Below are 16,813 nucleotides of genomic sequence, written 5' to 3' on the forward strand. Positions count from 1 at the left end.
GTGAGCCGAGATCGCGCCACTGCACTCCCGACTGGGCGAAAGAGCGAAGACTCCGTCTCAAAAATAAAATTATCTTCTCAACTTTGCAAACTAATTTATTTCTTTAAATAGAAAAGGGGTTTTCGCCATGTTGCCCAGGCTAGTCTTGCACTCCTGGGCCCAAGCGATCCGCCCGCCTCGGCCTCCCAAAGTGCTGGGATTATACGCATGAGCCACCGCGCCCTTCCGCAACCTATTTTTAAGAAAGGGCGCCGGGCGCGGTGGCTCATGCCTGTAATCCCAGCACTTTGGGAGGCCGAGGCGGGCGGGTCAAGAGGTCAGGAGTTCGAGACCAGCGTGACCAACATGGTGAAACCCTGTCTCTACTAAAAATACAAAAATTAGCCGAGGGTGGTGGCGCGTGCCTTTAATCCCAGCTCCTCGGGAGGCCGAGCCAGGAGAATGGCTTGAACCAGGGAGGCGGAGGTTGCAGTGAGCCAAGACTGCACCATTGCCCTCCAGCATGGTCAACAAGAGCGAAACTCCGTCTCAAAAAAAAAAAGAAAAGAAAAAAAGGGGAAAACCAAGATTAAGAAGTCAAAAGTTGTATGTGATTTGCCAAGGACACATAGCCTTGGTTTCTTCTCTGTTGTCTTTCCCTTGAACTATAAGGCTCAGCAAGCTCGAGCTGCATTCTCTTGTCCCCCGCCCCCCACCACGCCCCCTCATTTTGTTCTGTCATCTTGTTTGCTTCTACTTTCCCCCTTCCATACTCTGCTTGAATACACTGGCCTCATTGCAGCTCCTTCAACAGGGCAATCATTCTCTTACCTCAGGGCCTTTTGTGTGGCTTCCACCAGCTAGCCACATACTTACTCCCTCACATATCTACTCAAATGTCCCCATATCCGAGATCTTCCCTAACCATATTTCTTTTTCCCTGCATTAAGAGACAGGATTTCACTCTGTCACCCAGGCTGGAGTGCAGTGGCGCAATCATGGCTCACAGCAGCCTCAAACTCCCGGGCACAAATGCCTAACCATATTTCTAAAATGGTGCTTCTCCTTAGTTTCTATCCCTGTGCCTTATATTTCTTCTTAGCATCCACGTATTTGTTTTTGTCTTGTCTCACTCGACTAAATTCGGTGAGAGCAAGGAATTGTTTTGTTTACTGTATCCTCAACACACAGTACAAAGCCTAGTAGTTGACATTTAAGAGCATGATAGATATTTATTGGATAGATGGATGGACAGCAGGATTTAAACTCACGCTTAAATCATGGTTCCAAAACCTGGTACATTTTTCACTGCAACCAAGAAACTATGAAGCCAGATCCACTAGCTACCAAGCCATCTCAGCTTTAGAATTGAGAGGCTGGATGGCCTGGAAAAAAATGCTAAGAATTTCAGTTCTCTCCCCTAGGTGACATCAGAGACTCCAAGAAGCTAGGAGACTACACTGCAAAATAAAAAAGCAGCAGATCAGAAAAAAGCAATCTTTTGGTAACATGCACTTATCATCTCCCTCTTTGCTGAAATTTAGAGGCAATATAACGAGTGATCGAGAGCATGGATCCTGGAGTGATCGAGAGCATTGATCCTGGAGCCAGACTGCCTGAATATAAACCCCACTTCCTCTACTTACTAGTGGCACGACCCCGGGTAAGGGACATAAGTTTTCTGCCTTAGCTTCCTCATTTGCAAGACAGGGATAACGATGTCTATCTCGTTGGGTTTTGTGAAGATTAAACAGCTGATATATTGGAAAATGTTTACAACAGTCAGTGCTGTGTAAATGTTAGCTATTTTTCATCATAAGCTTTCTATTCAGTTGTGTAGAAGGTTTGGTTCATGATCCCATTCTTCCTGTACATACAGAAGACAAAAGGGAAGAGAAAACTATCCTAGACCACTCTATAGAATCAGTAGGCTGAGTAACAAAAAACCAGCCTGATGCCCATGTTGAGGATGCTAAAAAAGTGTCTCATATGCCTACACATCCAGTGTTCCAGCAGTCATGGAAATTCATCAGGGTACCATCAGCCCCAGTGCCCAATGCATTAACCTCAATTGGTTAATGCCACCAAACTAGAAGATAGCCAAACCAATGTTAGTACATCTTTTAAGAAGATGGCAGAATTCAATTTGGCAATAAGCTCTTGATCAGTCAGAAGATCATCTGGGCCAGGCATGGTGGCTCACACCTGTAATCCCAGCACTTTAGGAGGCTGAGGAGAGAAGATTGCTTGAGCCCAGGAGTTTGAGACCAGCCTGGGCAACATGGAGGGAGACCCTGTCTCACAAGAAATTTTTAAAATTAGCCAGGTGCAGTGGCATGCACCTGTGATCCCAGTTACTTGGGAGGCTGAGGTGGGAGAATCACTTGAGCACAGGAGGTCAAGGCTGCAGTGACAGCTGTGTTCATGCCACTGCACTCCAGCCTGAGTAACAGAACAAGACCCTCTCTCTCTCTCTCTCTCTTTTTTAATTAAAAATAATAATAAAATAGAGATGGGGGGTTCTCCCTGTGTTGCCCAGGCTGGTCACAAACTCCTGTGCTCAAGCAATCCACCAGCCACAGCCTCCCCAAGTGCTGGGATTACAGGCCTGAGCCACCACACCCGGCAGAGACTCTGTCTCTAAAAATAAAAATAATAGGCTGGGTGCGGTGGCTCAGGCCTGTAATCCCAGCACTTGGGGAGGCCAAGGTGGGTGGATCACTTGACGCCAGGAGTTCAAGACCAGCCCAGCCAACATGGCGAAACCCCATCTCTACTAAAAATAGCTGGGAATGATGGCACGAGCCTGTAATCCCAGCTACTTGGAAGGTTGAGGCATGAGAATCCGCTCACAGGAAGGTGGAGGTTGCAGTGAGCCGGGATCGCGCGACTGAACTCCAGCCTGGACAACAGAACGAGACTCTGTCTAAAACAAAAAACAACAACAACAACGAAAAAAATCATGTCCTGAGCAGTGTTTTCTTTTCTTTCTTCCTTTTTTTTTTTTTCTTTTCTAATAGAGACAGGGGTCTCACGTTGCCCAGGCTGGCCTTGGACTCCTGGGTTCAAACAATCCTCCTGCCTTTGCCTCCCAAAGTACAAGGATTACAGGCATGAGCCACCACGCCTGGCCCTGGGAAGTGTTTTATACTTTGGTCTTGCAGCTATGTCTGTGTGTGAAGGTGATCTTATAGTCAGTAGTATCCTTAGATTATTGAACTAATGAACAGGTGTATAGTATTGAGTATAAACTGTTTTACACTCATAATCCCTTTAAAACTCCCAAATAACTCTATGAATTAAGTATTACCTCCTTTTTAATTCTTAATTCATAGGGTTAAGATGATAAAATTGAGGCTTGAAAGATTACTCTGTCCAAAGTCATATCCAGGAAGAGAAGGATCTGGGATTTGAATGCAGGCCTATCTGACACCAAAATATATAATGTATCAACTACCTCTTACCACCAAAAGATAAACGAGAACACACTCCCCAGAGAGGTGAAAATAAATAGGACAGAGGATATAATATGTTGAAATTCTTAGAGAAAAAGAGTTAAAATAAAAATCTAAGGCATTGTGTTTGTTTTTCTGAAAAGGAATCTGTAGACTTAGCCCTAAAGTTGTTATGCTACTTCACTAATTGACATTTAATTATATTCCAGATCTAGAGAGACAGGCACCTCTTTGTGACTAATTCCACACTAACAAAAAGAGAACAGTATGTGTAAATCTGAGAAAAAGAGTGCCACAGCAAACTGAAAGCACAAACACCAAAGAAGTCATATGCGCCATTGCACTCCACCCTGGGCGACAAAAGTGAAACTCTGTCCTCCCCCCACACAAAAAAAGGAAAAGAAAACAAGAATCTACATTAATTAAAATGTGCACCTCATCTTAAACAAATCTAATATATGAAAACAGAGATTCGCATAATAGGTAAACCAGTTATAACTCATGTCCCAAAATACCATATCAGTAAAAAATAGTAGAATAAGACAACAAATAATACAATAATATTAGTTTAAATAGCAAGTTCCCTTATAATTTATATTAATCTAACTGAAAACTTTAATTCATATAAACTTTTCAGTGTCTGAATTTGAAAATGCAAATGCTAGACTTACTTAAAACTTTTGGCCAGGTGCGGTGGCTCACGCCTGTAATCCCAGCACTTTGGGGGGCGAAGGTGGGTGAATCACAAGGTCAGGAGTTCGAGACCAGCCTGGCCAATATGGTGAAACCCTGTCTCTACTAAAAATACAAAAATCAGCCGGGCATGGTGGCAGGCGCCTGTAATCTCAGCTACTTGGGAGTCTGAGGCAGGAGAATCACTTGAACTCGGGAGGTGGAGCTTGCAGTGAGCCGAGATAGCACCATTGCACTCCAGTCTGAGCGACAGAGCAAGGCCCCACCTCAAGAAAAATAAATAAATAAATAAATTTTCAAGCAAGATAGATTTTAGCTTAGGCCTATGTTCACAAGGAACACTACAGGGGAAATGCTGTAGAGAATGTGTGAAGAAAGACGTGAAAAGAAGGAAGAAGTGGAAATAGATGAAAATTGAAGGTTGAAGATAAAATACAAGGTCACTAAAAAACCAGGAAGGAGAAATAAAGTATGCAGAAAAAACAGTGGTGGTGGCATTGCTCCCCCGTCACAAAGGGCATCTTTCCCAACTCACTCCAGTTTACAGTGGTAGGATATTCTTCCTCATTTAAGTTTTGGAGTTGGTATAATGAAACAAAAATTAATCACAAACTACAAGCAAGCATTCTAGCAGGGAAAGCTTTAACTCACAACTAAGCAAATAGAGCATTTACAGGAGAAGCAGAATGATGTAGGATTACTCCTAATGACATAGTATATAGGCTGGGTGTGGTGGTGGCTCACGCCTATAATCCCAGCACTTTGGAAGGCTAAGGTGGGAGGCTCACCTGAAGCCAGGAGTTCAGATCAGCAAGGACCACATGGCAAGATCCTGTCTCTACGAAAAATAAAAATTAGGGCTGGGCACAGTGGCACATACCTGTAATCCCAGCACTTTGGATGGCTGAGGTGGGAGAATCGCTTGAGCCCAGGAGGTCAAGGCTGCAATGAGCTGTGATGGTGCCACTGCCCTCCAGCCTAGGCAACAAAGCGAGATCCTGCCTCAAACAAAACAAAACAAATTTGTTAGGTGTGGTGGCATGTGCCTGTAGTCCTACCTACTCAGGAGACTGAGGCGAGAGGATCACTTGAGCCTAGGAGTTCAAGGCTACAGTGCGCTATGATCACACCACAGCCTGGGCAACAGAGCAGGACCCTGTCTCTTAAAAACAAAAAAAGAAGCTAAGAAAGAAAGAAATAGGCTGGGTGCAGTGGCTCATGCCTGTAATCCCAACACTTTGGGAGGTCAAGGCTGGTGGATCACTTGAGGTCAGAAGTTTGAGACCAGCTTGGCCAACCCAGTGAAACCCCGTCTCTACTAAAAATATAAAAATTAGCTGGGCGTGGTGGCACATACCTGTAATCCCAGCTACTGAGGAGGCTGAGGCAAGAGGATCGCTTGAACCCAGGAGGCAGAGGTTGCAGTGAGCCGAGGTCGTGCCACTGCACTCCAGCCTGGGTGACAGAGACTCTGTCTCAAAAAAAAAAAAGGAAAAAAAGAAAAAAAAAAGAAATATATATATAAATGAGGCAGCTAGGTGGGACAATTGTGCCATTCCTACTGAGACTGGAGTTCTCATAAGACCCATGGGGGCCGTAACAGATCAAATTCCTGTAGAGGAACCATCCGTGACCAAGGAAGCAGACCAATGATTGAGTAAAATGATAAAATGGTTCCTCAATTTCAGTTCTCCTGTCCCCCCAAATCTGGAATTGTTAGGTTTGGCCAGAGAAAAAATCTACAAAAGGGAGAAGCTCAATCCTGACTTCAAATATTTGGACTCTAAATTGCTTTCAAGACTGAATACTGAAGCTCTGTTCAGCCCTTCATGGTGATTTGCAAGACAGTTCAAATCTCTGCAGTAACCCTATACGAAACACTTTCTCAGAATATGTGGGGATACACAGGGTTTTGAGAACACTCCTCCATTATGCGTACATTAGAAATGGTTGGTGCCATTATCCCACACCTTCTTTACTTGCCAAGCTTCCCCCAGAACCTCCAGCTCGGAGATCATACTCTGCCCTCACAACATACCCAGTACCTGGACTTCCAGGAATCAGAACTTCAGCCCCTTCATGTGTTCCTTACTTTTTTGTCACGTCTTGGGTTGTCTTTTAAAATTTTTTTTTTAGATAGAGTCAGTTTCTTTTCCTCTCTCTCTCGTGCAGGCTGGAGTGCAGTGGCGCAACCTCGGCTCACTGCAACCTCCACCTCCTGGGCTCAAGCAATTCTTGTGCCTCAGCCTCCTGAGTAGCTGGGATTACAGGCACCCACCACCACGCCCGGCTAATTTTGTATTTTTTTGTAGAGACAGGGTCTCCTTATATTGCCCATACTGGTCTTGACCTCCTGACCTCAGGTGATCTGTCCGCCTCAGCCTCCCAAAGCACTAGGATTACAGGCGTGAGCCACCACGCCCAGCCATGTTTCCTCCCTTTATATGACTTCTTAAATAAATCATTTACGTGGGCAAACATTCTCATTGGGCCATAACATTGAACAGTCAATCTTATTACTCAACAGCCACATTTCACGTACTGACTACTCAATCCTTAGAGTCCTGCAACGACTTCCCTCCCCTTTTATTAATATTTCCCAATAACTCCCTTTTAATTATCAAGTCTTTATACAGCAGATTTTTCTACATGGAACCTATTATACTTCAAGGGAGTACAGGCAATGGTAAGTCAAATAGGATGCTACGCCTCTTCTCTAAAGGGCCTAGGCCGGTACGGTGGGTGGCTCACACTTGTAATCCCAGCATTTTGGGAGGCTGAGGCAGGAGGATGCTTGAGCCCAGGAGGTCAAGACCAGTATGGGCAATATAAGGAGACCCTGTCTCTACAAAAAAATATAAAATTAGCCAAGTGTGGTGGCACACACCTGTAGCCCCAGCTACTTGGGAGGCTGAGGTGTGAGGATCGCTTGAGCCTGGGAGGCAGAGGCTGCAGTGAGCTGAGATGGTGCCACTGTGCTCCAGCCTGGGTGACATTCACACACAAAAAAAGATGCATGTTCAAATATATGTGACCTAAATGGCATCCATACAGAATAACCAGTTTTTAAAAAGAATGATGTAGAACTAAAAATTCTAATATAGTAAGATATTCAAGATATGCTAAATACAAAAATCAAATTGCAAGTCATTAGTATAACATGAGCCCGTCTGAGTGTGTGTGTGTGTCCATGTGTGATGGGGGAAATTCTTTGCAACGATTACCTCTACAGAGTGGGACTAAGAGGTAAGGGGGAAAGTTATATGATACCATTCTTTATTGTTTGAATTTATCATTTTTTGTATTACTTTCATAATGAAAAAGCTAGTATAAAATTTTCACTTAACTGAAAGGATTATTAGTGAACATATGCAATGTTTTAAAGCAAACTGAATAATTACAGTGTTCTATCACTATGCCAATTCTTACCAATCATACATCACTGGCACAATAAAAATTTTTCGTAGCTAAAGAAAGCCTAAGAGATTTTCTGGCAAATTTAAGGATCTATAATTTCAAAGTTGTATAAGTTCATTTCCATAAATTTGAAGACTACTCTAAAAAAACCCTGACTTCAGGTAAAAATAGTTAAGTGTAATTTATAGTCAATATATTAATAAAGGCCAGGCATGGTGGCTCATGCCTGTAATCTCAACACTTTGGGAGGCCAAGGCAGGAGGACTGCTTGAGGCCAGGAGTTCAAGACCAGCTTGGGCAACATCGTAAGATCCTGTCTCTACAAAAAAACATGAGCAGGGCTTCGTGGTGTGTGCCTGTAGTCCTAGCTACTTGAGAGGCTGAGGTAGGAGGATCACTTGAGCCTGGGAGTTTGAGGCTGCAGTGAGCTATAACTGTGGCACTGCACTCCAGCCTGGGTGACAGAGGGAGATATAATTCTTGTTTTGTTTTCTTTGAGATGGGGGTCTCACTTCGTCACTTAGGCTACAGTGCAGTGACATAATCACAGCTCACTGCAGCCTCCAACCCTGGGCTCAAGTAATCACTGCCATGCCTGGCTAATTTTTTTAACTTTTTGTAGAGATGGGGGGGTCTCACTTTGTTGCCCAGGCTGGTCTTGAACTCCTGACCTGGCCTAAAGTGATCCTCCCATTTTGGCCTCCTAAAGTGCTGGGCTTACAGGCACGAGCCACTGTGCCTCATCTATGTATTTAATTTTATGCATCATTTGCAGTAAGAATCACAAATGCACAGATTTGGAAGAAACCTTAAAAGTTACCTAGCCTTGGGCCAGGTGTGGTGGCTCACGCCTATAATCCCAGCACTTTGGGATGCCGAGGTGGATGGATCACAAGGTCAGGAGTTCAAGACCAGCCTGGCCAACATAGTAAAACCCCATCTCTACTAAAAATAGAAAAATTAGCATGGCAGGGTGGTCCGCGCCCGTAGTCCCAGCTACTCAGGAGGCTGAGGCAGGAGAACAGCTTGAACCTGGGAGGTGGAGGTTGCAGTGAGCCGAGATCAGGCCATTTAACTCCAGCCTGGGCAACAGAGTGAGACTCCGTCTCAAAACAAAAAAGTCACCTAGTCTTGGCCAGGCACGGTGGCTCACACCTGTACTCCCAGCACTTTAGAAGATGAGACAGGAGGATCACTTGAGCCCAGGAGTTCAAGGTCAGCCTGGCAGGCAACATAGTGAGACCTCATTTCTATATTTTATTTAAAAAAAATTTTTTTTGAGACAGTTTTGCTCTGTCACCCAGGCTGGAGTGCAGCAGCCTGATCTCAGCTCATTGCAACCCCGCCTCCCAGGTTTAAGCAATTCTCATATCTTAGACTCCCAAGTAGCTGGGATTACAGGTGTGTGCCACCATGCCCAGCTAATTTTGTATTTTTAATAGAGACGGGGTTTCACCATGTTGGCCAGGCTGGTCTCAATCTCCTGGCCTCAAGTGATCTGCTTGCCTCAGCCTCCCAAATTGTTGGGATTACAGGCGTGAGCCACTGTGCCCAGACTCATTTCTATATTAAAAAAAAAAAAAAAGGCATCTAGTCCAACTTTCCTACCCAAACACCTAGATATTAAAAAAAAAAAAAAAAAAAAAGAGAACCAGTACTAAGAATATAAGACAACCAGAAATGTCTCCTCCTCAAAATGGAGACATCTGGTAATCATTCACTAAAAAGCATTTTGGTGTAATATAACAAGTTGCTCAGGTCAGTTTTAAACAAGTCATTGACTTAATTTTCTGGTTTCAAAGTTTTCAATTTGTTTCAAACCAAGAGAAATTAGACCATGATGCAGATTGAGTTTAATGAACAAAAATCTCTGTATAAAAAACATTTAAACCTTATCAAATGCTTTAAACACACACACACACACACACATACACACACACACACAAATTCAAATCCAATACACAATCTTAGAACATTATCTTTGTGTACCTCAACATAACCTGTAAAAGTATTTCTAGATAAAACTTTACAAGTGAAGAAAGAAAACCCATGATGTTACACTTACACACACACACACACACACACACAATCATTCTTAAGGAAGAACAAAAACATGGTAAGAGTGTGAACAGGAAGGGAATGCATCTTTTTTTGTAAAGCTTATATTAAAAAACACAGCATGAGTAAAATAACTTCCTATACCAAGAGAAGATGTAGAGAGAGGAAACAGAAAGCAGGGATGAGACTAACTCATTAATAGTTTGAGAATGTCATTCAAGAACAGTAAATTTGGGGAGTTACAGATAATCCCCAGTTGTCACCACCTCAGATTCTTTTGATTCCAATAACTAATGACACTTAAAAAAGCATCTATGTGTTCATTTTTTGTAGGTCTTGATTTGTTCATCATTATTTAGGTGTGCTTTGTCTCTTTCAGTGGTTAATTCCTCAGTTCATACTCAGTGTTATGTCATAGTCACCAGAAGGGCCACAGTAATCAGCGAAGTGAACACAGGTTATAATGGGTGGCACTGGTGGTATGAGAGGGTGAATGAGGAGGGCCAGATTGCCTGGTTTGGATTTCAGCATCACTGCCTGTCAGCTCCTGGCACCTAGCAAGCTACTTAGCCACTGTGTGTCTCCATTTCCTCATCCTCGGTTGGGGGTCACTATAGCACCTACTTCAGATAGTGTGATTAGGGGGTTAAACAAGATGGTCATTAAAAAAATTTATCAAACTGCCCGGTCAATAAATGTTAACTGAAAATACTATTAGTTGTGGTATTACAGGGGAACCAAAAGGAAAATTCTGTCTCTGTATTTCTCCTCACTGATAAAGTTTTCAGGGACAAACTGTGGCAAAAAGCAGAGATACCAGTACATTTGAGACCAGTACAAAGAGATTGAAGACCTAGTCTTATGAATATAGATACCCATTTTTATATAAGAAAAAAATTACAGGGCTCCATATCACAAAATTTAAGATCTTCCTGTTAAACATCACACAATTCCCATCATCATTATGCCCTACATACACTCTAAATTATGTAGAGTTTCTACTGATATTCAACAACAACAAGGTCCAGAAATTTTAACTAAAACAGCTGCAGAACTGCATGTTGGGCAATAATCTGTGTGTGCCACAAGAGCTTGGGCCAACACAGAGGGCCAGGATTCTGCCTCCATGGCCTGGACTCCTCCACACACAGTCAGATGAGTCAGGTTCTTGCAGACCTTCAAATCTCCATTCATATCCCCCCTTCAAGAGGGCCATCTTCAGAGGTGAAGGAAGCAGCAGCCACTGGGCACGAAACGCCGCACTCCTACTTCAGTATGATATGATAGCTATCATTGGTTTCTGCTGTTAAAAAAAAGAGAGAGAGAGAGAATCATCTTTAGTCACCTCTAAAACACAGCAGGAGAAACAAAGTATAGTAAGATTCTCGTGAGAAGGGGAAAAAAGGGAGGTGGAGGTTGCAGTGAGCTGAGATCACGCCACCAGCTTGGGCAACAAGACTCCAGCTTGGGCAACAAGAGCGAAATTCCATCTCAAAAAAAAAATGCATTATAAAAACAACATGCCTCAATTTCCTCATCTGTAATGGAAGATGGAAGAGAATGGCAAAAAGCCGGGCCGGGCACGGTGGCTCATGTCTGTAATCCCAGCACTTTGGGAGGCGGAGGTGGGTAGATCGCTTGAGGTCAGGAGTTCGAGACCAGCCTGGCCAACAAGGTGAAACCCGTCTCTACTAAAAATACAAAAATCAGCCAGACATGGTGGTACGTGTCTGTAATCCCAGCTACTTGGGAGGCTGAGGGAGGAGAATCACTTGAACTCAGGAGGCAAAGGTTGCAGTGAGCCGAGATCGTGCCACTGCACTCCAGCCTGGGCAACAGATCGAGACTCTGTCTCAAAAAAAAAAAAAAAAAGCTGACTTAAAAAAAGTAACAATCTCTAATATTGTCACTTTCTTTACCCAAATATGGTTACTTTTCGTCTCTCTCCTCAAAGAACTATGTACTTTGCCTAGTAGTAGTAAAGCAGTTAAACTGCTTAGGGAAAGATGTTTGTCTTACTATTACCTTTCATTGTGTCCAGAATAAAACATGCTTCTTCCTGAAAGTTCTGTATCATCTGAAAAAAGCAAGAAAATTTGTGATTATTTAAATGAAAAATAACCCCTTTATATTCCTGTGTCCCTAAGGACTACCCTACATCCAGAGGGATTTAGATGGGAGGCTTTACAGGTCACAAATAATGTATTTCTTGAATATCTAGGATCATAAAAGTTTTTTCCTCCCCTCCCGTTTGGCTTTTAAATATTAAAAAACTAAGCAGATTAGAAGAGTTGTCTTAAAGCCTGGTATGCATTTCCCTGGGTTAACCCCAAGACCCTCCAAGGAGCACACGGACACTAATATGTGCATACAGGAGAACTGACTTCCGTGTCTTCAACTCCCATATGTGCTCTTTCCTAAAACCTCTTTAATTTTCCTTCCCCACTTTCCCTTCTCAAACCCCCTTCTCCCATTTTACAAGATAAAGGCATGAGTTTCATCCTCCCAGGATCCTAGTAAGGTGGCCCATGATGTGAAAGCTTCAGGTGGCAAAGTGGAATGGCAAAGGTGAACTCTAATAACTGGGCAACAGACCCTTTTATGAGCCACATGGTTTCTAACTCTTTCCTTTCACCAGAATTAAAGAGTAACCTAATCACAAATTGTCCTAAGATAGAGGATTCAAAATGATTTTTGGATAATATCACTATGTAATTTCTGGTATATAATTCTGAAGTATAATCTAATGACATCGTCATTACAAAATTCCATCCATTGCTATCAATTTATGGGAATCAAGTCCCTCAGCATTTATATCTAGAGGAAAAAAACAGAATGGAATTGATGCTGAAATCCTATGTCATTCCAGCAATCAATAGGCAGTATTCATCTACAAAGGAAATAATTATGTGCAAGGGTACGGGTAGGGAATGAAACAATTTCATCGAACTCATTCATAGATATACCTGTAATAATTTTTTTCTTAATTTTTTTTTTTTTTTTTCTGAGACGGAGTTTTGCTCTTGTTGCCCAGGCTGGAGTGCAATGCCCCCATCTCAGCTCACCACAACCTCCGCCTCCTGGGTTCAAGGGATTCTCCCGCCTCAGCCAGGCAGGTGCCTGGCACGTGCCACCACACCCAGCTAATTTTGTATTTTTAGTAGAGACAGGGTTTCTCCATGTTGATCAGGCTGGTCTCAAACTCCCGACCTCAGGTGATCCACCTGCCTCAGCCTCCCAAAGTGCTGAGATTACAGGTGTGAGCCACTGAGCCTGGCCTTCTTTTTTTCTTTTTTTGGATGGAGTCTCTCTCTGTTGCCTAGGCTGGAGTGTGGTGGCGCAATTTCAGCTCACCGCAACCTCTGCCTCTCGGGTTCAAGCAATTCTCTGCCTCAGCCTCCCAAGTAGCTGGGATTATAGGCACCTGCCATCATGCCCAGCTAATTTTTGTATTTTTAGTAGAGATGGGGTTTCACCATCTTGGCCACGATGGTCTTGAACTTCTGACCTCACGATCCACCCGTCTCAGCCTCCCAAAGTGCTGGGATTATAGGCATGAGCCATTGAGCCTGGCCAGCCTTCTTAATCTTTAATAATTACTTATTAAAACATGTAGCATATTTACATTATTTTAATCAATTGTATAATTATGATAATTCCATTATAATAATTTTTACATTTTTATTTTAAAACTTTGTTTCAAACAAATATAGTAGGATAATCAATAAAAGATGTTTGTGCATAAAAATATGTTATGGTAAGATGGCCAGGCGTGGTGGTTCACATCTGTAAACCCAGCACTTTGGGAGCCTGAGGTGGGTTGATCACTTGAGGCCAGGAGTTCGAGACCAGACTGGCCACATGGTGAAACCCAGCCTCTACTAAAAATACAAAAATTAGCCGGGCATGGTGGTGGGTGCCTGTAATACTAGCTACTTGGGAGGCTGAGGCTGGAGAATCGCTTGAACCTAGGAGGCAGGGTTGCAGTGAGCCGAGATCACACCACCGCACAACAGCCTGGGCGACAGAGTGAGACTGTCTCAAAAAAAAAAAAGTTACAGTAAGGTAAAATTCAATGGGGGAAGTAAATGAAAATAAGAGTTCAAGGAAACAGAGGAATAGTATAAGAATTCTAACTGTTAAAGAAAAGCACAATCATGTATTTGTTTTTTTAATGGATGGTGGTGGTATTAAATCATTTTTGTATTGGTTACATGGGATGCAATTAGAATAATGATGTAACCATTTCACTTAAAAATGTCATTATATATGCCCAGAAATGACATCTTTTACAACTATTTAAACTTTAACAAAAAATTTTAAGTCAACCTAAAAATGTGCATGGGAATATGTGGTTTTTAAAATATTTTAGGACCAGGCACAGTGGCTCACATCTGTAATCCCACCACTTTGGGAGGCCGAGGTGGGTGGATCACTTGAGGCCAGGAGTTTGAGAACAACCTGGCCAACATGGCAAAACCCCATCTCTACTAAAAACACAAAAATTAGCCAGGCGTGGTGGCACACGCCTGTAATTCCCACTATTCGGGAGGCTGAGACAGGAGAATCACTTGAACCCAGGAGGAGGAGGTTGCAGTGAGCTGAGATTGGGCCACTGCACTCCAGCCTGGGAAACAGAGAGAGACTGTTTCAAAAAAAAAAAAATTAGGAGGAAAGCAAGCAAAAAAGTATGAAACCCTCTGATCTAGAAAACAGAACACTCTGCCCCAGGAGAACTGCTCTTGCTCCATGCGCTGACAAATTAATCATCATCTGGTAATTCAACTGTACTGAAAAATCTACCTCATCACTGATGAGCACATGAATTCCTGTTGGCCCCTGCTTGTAAATCTGGCTGATCTGGCAAGGGGAAATGCTGAAAAGCTGAGCAATTTTTTCTGTCAATTCAACAGCTGTCAGTTCTTCCAGATAGATAGCATGGTAAACTGCGAAAGGGAGAGAGCAACAGCAGTCAGTACAAAGTTTGTCCACTCTTACAGGTAACTTGATCACTAGGAATGCCCACTTTTCTAAAGGACTCAGAAATCACACTGCCTAAGTTCAAATCCTGGCTCAACCACTTGCAGCTGTGTGACCTAGGACAAATTATTTAACATCCCTAGGCCTCATTTTTCTCACGTAAATACTGGAGATAACAGTAAAATCCTCCGCAAAGAGGAGATATTAGTTGTAAATATTAAAGCATATAAAAAGTGTAAAGAATAGCACCTGGCTGGGCGTGGTGGTTTACACCTATAGTCCCAGCAATTTGGGAGGCTGAGGCAGGGAGATCGCTTGAGCCCAGGAGTTCAAGACCAGCCTGGGCAACATAGGGAGATCCCATCTCTACAATAAATAAAACAATTAGGCAAACGTGGGGTGCACACCTATAGTTCTAGCTACTTGGTAGGCTGAGGGGAGAGAATCACTTGAGCCCAGGTGGTCAAGGCTGCAATGAGTCATGATTGCGCCACTGTACTTCAGCCTGGGTAACTGAGTGAGACTCTGTCTCAAAAAAAAAAAAAAAAAAAAGAATGGCACCTGCCATGTATTAGGAACTTAATAAATGCTAGTGATTATTGTTACTTCTAGCAAATACTAAATCTGCTGTTTGATAGTTTCCCATCACACAAGCCCATAAGTTATCTCTTAACCTTTCTTCATATCTGTCCTGGTGTGTCCAGAACAACCTACCGAAGAAAGTACCATTTGAGTCTCCATCCTCATGCTTCTGCTGCTGTTGCTGCTGCTGTTGTTGCTGCTCCCTCAATTGCAGTGATTCCTGACAAACATAAATGGTTAACCTTGGACGCACCATCCTAAGGGGGAGGAAAAAGGCTAATTAGTCTTACATTCTTTATGGTAAGCACAATAAAAAGAAGGGAGAAATTGTGTTTCTACATTAATCGTATAGAGCCGATAAAAATTGAAAGCTCATTGGCCAAATGCAATTAATTTGCTATGTTTTATTAGTTCCCCAGTAGTAGGGTTTTTTTTTCCTTAAGTGGAATTAGTTCCAATATGAGACATCATATAAACCTCTGAACTTTTGGCTTTTCCTGAAGACTCAGATCTAGCAATCTTAGGCCCGCATTCTCACATGAAAACAATCAGCTGTTCTTCTTACATGATGCATATATTCTTCACTATACCCCAGTCTTGACTGCCATTCATTTCCATTACCTGTATGTACTCTATAGTCATTTGAGTTTGTGGCCTTTGGTGTAAAAGTTAGAAATAGTCAAAATATAAAAGCCACTGTCTAATAGGTCAGGTTCAAGACATACTTTTTACTAAAAAATGCCAACACAGTAAACTAGATCATCTTATTTCTCTCATTATCTTCTCCTAACTAGCCTAAGTCCTTTTTCTGTTCTTCTTAGAGAAAGATATTCAACTACCTCTTGATCTGATCATCTTACTCCTTCCAATTTCTAAACACCCTTTAGATAATATGCTTGAAAAAATGAAAGATCAATTATTTTTCCCCAAGTCATCAACCCCTGATTTCACTTCTTTCCTTAAAATTTTCCAAGATTCAACATCCCTTATGATGTAGACAAAAACAAATATGACCAGGCACGGTGGCTCACACCTGTAATCCCAGCACTTTAGGAAGGTGAGTCGTAAGGATTGCTTGAGCTCAGGAGTTTGAGACCAGCCAGGGGAACATGGCAAAACCCCGCCTCTACAAAAAGTACAAAATTAGGCGGGCGTGGTGGTGCGTGCCTGTAGCCCCAGCTGCTCAGGGATCTAGGCAGGAGGATGGCTTGAGCCCAGGAAATCGAAGCTGCAGTGAGCCATGATTGCATTGCGGCACTCCAGGCTGGGTGACAGAGCAAGACCCTGTCTCAAGAAAAAAACCCCAAAACAAAAGCAAACCAAAAATAAATACTGCGCAATCTGTTTTACTGTGTAGTCACTGATTTGGTTCTGTTGCCATTGACCTAAATGCTTTTTTCATCAATGTTACTACAACCTATTTAAAATTGTAAATCCCAAAAAAGGACCACAAATTACTATGTATTTTAACAATTACAGGCAGATACTTCCTACCCACATTTGCCGGGTGCGGTGGCTCACGCCTGTAATCCCAGTACTTTGGGAGGCCAAGGCGGGCGGATCATGAGATCAGGAGATCAAGACCATCCTGGCTAACATGGTGAAACCCCGTCTCTACTAAAAAATACAAAAAATTAGCTGGGCATGGT

At 42.7% G+C, this 16,813-nt stretch overlaps 1 protein-coding gene across 14 annotated transcripts in view; it reads right to left on the reverse strand.

The window, feature by feature from the left end:
- Positions 1-9,374: 9,374 nt before the first annotated feature.
- Positions 9,375-16,813, reverse strand: part of TFCP2 (transcription factor CP2) — a 79,846-nt gene continuing 72,407 nt past the window's right edge. For 7 of the 14 annotated variants that reach the window (XM_063711781.1, XM_063711776.1, XM_063711773.1 and 4 more), the window contains 4 exons: positions 15,297-15,421; positions 14,406-14,548; positions 11,628-11,679; positions 9,375-10,905 (listed from right to left, as the gene is read on the reverse strand). In XM_063711781.1, the coding sequence (XP_063567851.1) occupies positions 10,868-10,905; positions 11,628-11,679; positions 14,406-14,548; positions 15,297-15,421 (358 nt within the window). In that variant the 3' untranslated portion in view covers positions 9,375-10,867. The remainder of the gene's footprint in view (positions 10,906-11,627; positions 11,680-14,405; positions 14,549-15,296; positions 15,422-16,813) is intronic. The other 7 variants (XM_063711777.1, XM_054527225.1, XM_063711774.1 and 4 more) reach the window with 3 other exon arrangements.

This window comes from Pongo abelii, chromosome 10 (assembly GCF_028885655.2).
Source record: "Pongo abelii isolate AG06213 chromosome 10, NHGRI_mPonAbe1-v2.0_pri, whole genome shotgun sequence".
Lineage (NCBI taxonomy): Eukaryota > Metazoa > Chordata > Mammalia > Primates > Hominidae > Pongo > Pongo abelii.